This window comes from Phoxinus phoxinus (assembly GCF_949152265.1).
Source record: "Phoxinus phoxinus genome assembly, chromosome: 15".
Taxonomy (NCBI): domain Eukaryota; kingdom Metazoa; phylum Chordata; class Actinopteri; order Cypriniformes; family Leuciscidae; genus Phoxinus; species Phoxinus phoxinus.
The window spans coordinates 11,591,297-11,598,486 of NC_136890.1; the positions used below are offsets into that span (position 1 = coordinate 11,591,297).

Here is a 7,190-nt window from a genome sequence, read left to right on the forward strand (position 1 = left end):
TATTATTGTTCATCAGTGTAGGCCTTTCCTTTAAAAACACTAGAGTGTGCTGTTTTACCTAGAAGCTTGGTCTGCCGCTCTCTGTTTTTGTATTTAGTGTAGGTCATTGTTTCATATACCTCTCCCTCTATCTTGTAACTTCTTTGCATCCTCCTCTGCAGCCATTTTTGCACTCTCCCTCTTGTCTAAAAAATCAGTTGATATCTACTCTAACTTTAGCATCTTTCTTTTCAACCAAAGTAGAAAGTGCTATCAAGTTGGGGTAAATATTTGCTGACTGACTCCCCTGTGTCCATGTCTTTTTTTTATTCAGGTCCCTTACATTTACAGAGCCCCTTTAGATGACTGCAAAAGGAAAGCATTCCTGATTCCCCACTAACACAGAACGTTTAGGGAACGTTAGGGAACGTTAGTTTATGGTTCTCTAAAGGTTAGTTTGAACCAAACCAAAAACGAACGTTTAGGGAACGTTCCCTCAGGGTTATAACGTTCCCTAAACGTTAAGGGAACCAACCAACTAAAACGTTCTCCTGTGGTTGCACTGTACCTCCACACAACGTTCCCGTTTGGTTGTTTTTGGTTGTTTTTGGTAATGTTTATTTAAACAAGCTCCATTTAAGTTTTTGACGTAGCATATAAAAGGTTTGCAGTCAGTTGATTTAATTCACTCAAAAATGATTGGTCTTATGAAATCCAAGTAAAATAAACAGATTATCAAAAGAATATATTTAATTTTAGACTGATCAATTTAGCAAACAATACTTTTGTGCCTGATTTCGTTTTTTTAACTGTATTAGTTGAAAATACTTAAAACAAGAATCTATCAATCGAACGATTTTCACAAATAAGAAAATTCACTTCCAACAAAGTAGGTTTTTTTTTTTCAGTGTACAAATTCAACCGTTACACCCCCACGCCAGTAGGGGCAAGTGCCTCTGTTTTCAGGTGACCGATTGAAATCATGTCCTGTGTCCTGACTTCCGTGTTCTGCGATTTACACCAAAGTCCTTCTGGATACACAACTTGCATGGGAATCCGTCTTCTTTCAGTGGTTTCGTGTAAATGGACGCTCAAGATAAATTGTTTGAGCACAGGTATGGAGCCCTTAACGTTATAGTGCTAGTTCGTTTTTTCGTCTCTTTAGAAATACACACGTTGCACCCACTGTTTGTGATTTTCACGTAGAATAATAATAGTTCGGTAAAATATTTTTAGAATACTTTTCTGCTATCACTGTTAGAATACATTCAGAACATGTTTAATTTATTCCTGTACCGTTGGCATTTTACACTCACTTATTTGCATGTATGCAAAGCAAGGCCTCTGATTAGGTGGCAATGGCGTCAATGCGTCTCTATCCAGTAATTTTCAAACATTCCAATGCCGTGTTAAATGTGCTAACGTTATAGCATTGTGTGTCTGATCGCTCCTCTATCAGTTTTAGAAACTGGTCAGACAATAACAGCTATAGTCTACATAATCCTACAGTGAAATTAAAAAAGCCATTTCACTACATGCTAATCTTGAGTAATATCATTTTCTCCTTTTTTCCACCTTTTCTCACACCAAACAACGACGTACGACGCCATCAGAAAGCGCATTTTGGGAAATGTGTGGATCCGTCCGTTCGCATTTCTGTGTTTCTATGCATGTAGACTAGAGCATCATTGTGGTACGTGTATGTTTTTACGTATGTTTGCCTGAACCATGTTTGTACAACTAAACGTAGCACAATTTGTGTGTATATATTATAAAATAATCTGTATAGTGGATGTAATGCTCGAACCATGATGCAGTATCTGTCTGCTTACTCGAGCACATACGGATGTGTAATGTCACACACTGTAGCATTATACTTTTACGTTTAAACAGTGCATTAAAAAAACAAACTCCATATCTAATGTTTAAGAAAGAAATAACAAATATTCATGGTCGGGGATAGCAACACTCCATTTTAGTTTAAAATTACCCTCTAAAATGCTGATTGGCCAGGTTTGCTGACGTCAAGGCATGTGACGCAACACGAACGTTCCTGATTGGCTGGAGGAAATGGATAAGTCTACGTAGAACTCAGTAGACCGTTCACTATCAGGAAGTCTTGGAAAAACAACCAACAACGACCAACAACAGCAACCATTGAGCTTCACATTCTCAAAAAGTAAGTGAAATACGTTACAGTTTCATGGTTGTAATGCAAGGGTTTGGGGTTTAACTTTAAGCCGTCTAGAAAATCAGGCTGTGTACAGGTGACTTATTGGTGCTATACTATATATAAATAAATACGTTTTCTCTGTATGGAAATACTGCTTTGTTCGGCTACTGTCTCACAAAAACTTTGTTCTCTTAATGTAGATTCCTATGACAAAGCCATGAAAAAATGTCGGCGACTGATGGACACTTCCAGCATTGAGACGGAAGACGATGCGAGTGTCCACAAAAGGCAGTGTAAACGCCCAAGGAGGTTCATGACGGATTCTTCAAGTGATGGTAAAACCTTAAGTACAGACATTATTTACAAAATTAACATTTTCTTTTAGCAATCTGTACAAATTTTTTGGTCTTTTATTTCAGATGAATCTGTTCCACAAATGAGAGAGTGTGAGAACGGAGTGTGTGTCTGGAAGCCCTGTCCGTAAGTTAACATTTAAGAAACCTGAGTCATATTTCCTACCATGGAACTACTGACATTCAACCTAGTGCATATCATGTGACTATTCTGATGTGTTTGTCTCTTCCTGCCTGTTTCCAGGTCCGCAGCTGCCTCCACCACCTGCATGTAAGTTTTTTTTTCTTCCTCCTCCATTTGCAAGAAACCTACCATAAATGAAGTGACCAATATTCATATCTACTTTCTTTTTAGATGAGTCAACACCACACAGAAAACCAGCCGGTCGCCCAGAATTGGATGGGTCTATTATGACGTAAGCTGAGGGTACAGTGGCTTTGCATTTTCCATTTCCAATTAAATACTATTTCATGACAAGGAACTTGAGAGTAACTTGACTTTTTTGTTGTTGTAAACAGCAGAACTCATCACACAGAGGGAGGTGAGACATCACACAGAGGGAGGTGGCTCAGCCATGGAGACGGAAATGAGAGGTAAGAAGACTCACTTAAAGGAACACACCGACTTTTTGGGACTTTAGCTTATTCACAGTATCCCCCAGAGTTAGATAAGTCCATACATACCCTCTTCATCTCTGTGCGTGCCGTAACTCTGTCTGACGCACCCACCACTAGCCTAGCTTAGCACAAATACTGGATGTAAATAGTTCCAGCTAGCATACTGCTCCCTATAAGTGACAAATAATGGCAACATTTTCCTATTTACATGTTGTGATTTGTATAGTCACAGCGTGTACAAATAACAAGGTCACATGTGAGACAGCCATCTTCTAATCATATACATACTCTGAACTATATTCTCAGAAGGCCGAAGCACTGCTACTTCTGCGGAGTGATTTACTCCAACTCTGAGCGAACTCTCTGCTCCTCACCACGGGGCTTCTCAGGGGCTACAAGCAAATCACGCCCCAGAAGTAGCAGTGCTTCGCCTTCTGAGAATATAGACTTATCTAACTCTGGGGGATACGGTGAATAAGCTAAAGTCCCAAAAAGTCGGCGTGTTCCTTAAGTTGTTCACATATTCAAGTAATGTATAACAACTAAAACTAACATAATTAATTTTTCCATAGCCATGTGGACATCCATTACCCGTATGGCACAGCGAATGGAAAAGATGGAGCAGAGGCTGGATGAGGTGCTCATGCTCTTAAGGAGCTCCCAGTCCCAGTCACATCCCTCTGCTCCTGTCGATGATATGTTGCTGTCGCCCTGCTCGACAGTCACAGAGCTGGAGGAGTTTGACAGGAGTCTCGGTCAACAGGAGAGGAGGGGAAAAAATGGTAATTAAGTTGCCATCGTCCTGCCCTAAGATTAACACTATATAATTGCATAACTTCAAATATCATTATAACTGAACTGACGGCTCTTACAAAATGAGATTGTACAAGCTCTCCACTTTGTTCTACATGTATAATTTGTATTTCTATGTTTTACAGCAACTTTTCCTGACAACTCTTGGAGGTATGACCAGAGGTACTGCCATCCGTCGCATGCTACGGCGAGTGGCAACTATTGACGTCCATCAAACAGTTTAGTCTGCGGGGCAGAAAGGCAAAGAAGGCTTTCCTGGACCTGACAATCTGCAGGGTTATAACAGGCAGGTGTTATTTTATTGTTCACATCAGTGTTATGCTTAGCTTGGAGGTTTTAATTTGACTTGTAGCTTTACTTCATTTTGACTTTACTCTAGCGGCCTTCCAGAAAAACTTCCCGGCGGTGACTGCAGCAGAAACGGAGGACTTGATTGGGCAAGTGCTGAAGTTTGCCCCACACAGACGGTAAATTAGAATACTTCTATGTGATGTTCATAATTATCAAAGGAATGGGAAAACTATCAATATTTGTCATAATAAAAAAAACAGGGTTGTTAGTAAGGCAATTTGTCTTGCGTTTGTCAACGTGTTCATTCTCAGTATGACATATCAAACTTTTGTTTATTTTTTAGGCCAGCTGAGAAGGACTGAGAAGGGCTGATCGGTCAAGACAATGGAGCTCTTTTTTTATTTATTTTTTATTAAACAATTGTATTTTTGCCACTTTGGCCATTCACTTTATTGTCCCTTTTCAATGTGAAATTTGTCTTGGACTCAAAGCTGCATTTATACACAACATATATACATACACACAACAACATATGCACAACAACAAATGCACATTACATTATCATTCCAATATGCATCTTGCACACTACATTTGCACTCTTCATCACACTCTTTGTACTTAAATTTCTGTTTTATTTGTATAGTTGTAAAACTGATTCTATTCTTGTATTTTTTTTAGGCCTTTTATATTTTTGGTATTTTGTAATTTTATATTGTCTATATTAAAGTTTTAAATCCCATCAAGTTTGCCTGTTCATTCATTCCTGCTAACATATAAATTAATTTCTGCTTGTATAATAATTAATTCCTGCTTATGCACAGACAGTTTAAAGTAATAATAAAATTGGTACCATTGTTAGATTTTTAAAGGTTAGTGGAATGTAAAAAATAACCTTAGGGGAACGTTCTAGGAACGTTACCTAAAGGTTGCAATGTTAGGGGAACGTTCTAGGAACGTTACCTAAAGGTTGCAACGTTAGGGGAACGTTCTAGGAACGTTCCCTAAAGGTTACAACGTTAGGGGAACGTTCTAGGAACATTCCCTAAAGGTTGCAACGTTAGGGGAACGTTCTAGGAACGTTCCCTAAAGGTTGCAATGTACCCAAAAACGAACGTTCCCGGAACGTTAAGAAAACTTTCCATGGGAACCAAAACCTAACCTTAAGGGAACGTTCCGCAACCAAAAACGAACGTTCCCGCAACCAAAAACGAACGTTCCCAGAACGTTCTGGGAACCATAAATTGTTACCTGGGTTCTATGTAAGAATAAGTTCTTCTCTTTAGCACAATCATGTTGCTGCATACACAGTGTAAACACTAGATGGTGCTGGTTAACTTTTGCATCTTTCTTTTCATTCAAAGTAGAAAGTGCTATCAAGTTGGGGTAAATATTTGCTGACTGACTCCCCTGTGTCCATGTTTTTTTAATTATTGTTCATCAGTGTAGGCCTTTCCTTTAAAAACACTAGAGTGTGCTGTTTTACCTAGAAGCTTGGTCTGCCGCTCTCTGTTTTTGTATTTAGTGTAGGTCATTGTTTCATATACCTCTCCCTCTATCTTGTAACTTCTTTGCATCCTCCTCTGCAGCCATTTTTGCACTCTCCCTCTTGTCTAAAAAATCAGTTGATATCTACTCTAACTTTAGCATCTTTCTTTTCAACCAAAGTAGAAAGTGCTATCAAGTTGGGGTAAATATTTGCTGACTGACTCCCCTGTGTCCATGTCTTTTTTTATTCAGGTCCCTTACATTTACAGAGCCCCTTTAGATGACTGCAAAAGGAAAGCATTCCTGATTCTATGTAAGAATAAGTTCTTCTCTTTAGCACAATCATGTTGCTGCATACACAGTGTAAACACTAGATGGTGCTGGTTTACCTAGAGGTTTTGTCTGCCACTTCCTGTTCATGTATGTAGTGTAGGCCTTTCCTTTAAAAATGACTCAACCTCTTTTCTAAATTCAGGGGGAATAAAGTTCATAATTGTCGTATTTGCATGAAGTGCTTTAAATGTGTGAAAAGTCCACCCATGCTGAAAAGTGCTGAATAGTTCCAAAGATGTTAACTCGGCAATCAAAACTTGATGGGCTTTACAGAAAAGCAGAGTGTAAACGACCATGGCAAAGCCAAGGGGCCATGGACACACTTATATTGGGTGCTGGTAAACCACATGGCTCAGACAAGCTCTTCCTACAAGCAGGCAACATGCTCCACTTATCTCTGACTGCAAAGGATCTCGTAAGGTCCTACCGGGCAAGAAATTGGACAAGATTTTCAGCTGCTTCTACTGTCACCCTCGGTACCCTCACAATGGCACTAACTCGTCTGTTGTATTTGGTAAGTGCTATTTGTTGGGGTAGTTTCAAGTGATCAGTGCTTCAAGAGACATTTGCCTTCTAGAACTTCAGACTGCGTTCTCCATGCAGTGGTCATTTAATCACAGAGTTCAACACATTAAGATTACTTCAAATGGGAGCATTGATTGGTCCTGTGTTCATAAGTGCTTCTCTTTGGGGTAGTTTTAATGAGGAAGTGAACTACAGGCAAGACTTTTTTCTATGGAATTGCATTTATCAGTGCAACTAATATTGTACAACCGCATACCTCTCCCATCAACGTTTAAGTGGAAACATCTTCAAGCAACATTTGGACACTTTTTTTGCATCCTTCTCTTTAGCCATTTTTCATTTCCTTGCCCTCTTGACTGAAAACCATCTGATATATACTCTAACTTTTGCATCTTTCTTTTCATTCAAAGTAGAAAGTGCTATCAAGTTGGGGTAAATATTTACTGACTGACTCCCCTGTGTCCATGTCTTTTTTTTATTCTGGTCCCTTACATTTACAGAGCCCTTTAAGATGACTACAAAAGGAAAGCATTCCTGATTCTATGTAAGAATAAGTTCTTCTCTTTAGCACAATCATGTTGCTGCATACACAGTGTAAACACTAGATGGTGCTGGTTTAC

At 39.1% G+C, this 7,190-nt stretch overlaps 1 protein-coding gene across 6 annotated transcripts; it reads left to right on the forward strand.

Annotated features, from left to right (window-relative positions):
- The first annotated feature begins 399 nt into the window (after positions 1-399).
- Positions 400-4,222, forward strand: LOC307011492 (uncharacterized protein). Of its 6 annotated transcripts, none has more exons than XM_079637218.1 (10): positions 400-1,094; positions 1,593-1,672; positions 1,993-2,158; positions 2,353-2,487; positions 2,572-2,632; positions 2,750-2,776; positions 2,861-2,932; positions 3,025-3,099; positions 3,696-3,905; positions 4,062-4,222. In XM_079637218.1, the coding sequence occupies exons 8-10, from the start codon at positions 3,081-3,083 to the stop codon at positions 4,139-4,141; spliced, it is 309 nt and encodes a 102-aa protein (XP_079493344.1). In that variant the 5' UTR covers positions 400-1,094; positions 1,593-1,672; positions 1,993-2,158; positions 2,353-2,487; positions 2,572-2,632; positions 2,750-2,776; positions 2,861-2,932; positions 3,025-3,080; the 3' UTR covers positions 4,142-4,222. The 6 variants fall into 6 exon arrangements, with proteins under 6 accessions (XP_079493344.1, XP_079493345.1, XP_079493341.1 ...); XM_079637219.1 differs by having other exon boundaries at positions 3,028-3,099; XM_079637215.1 differs by having other exon boundaries at positions 2,861-2,921.
- Positions 4,223-7,190: the final 2,968 nt, after the last annotated feature.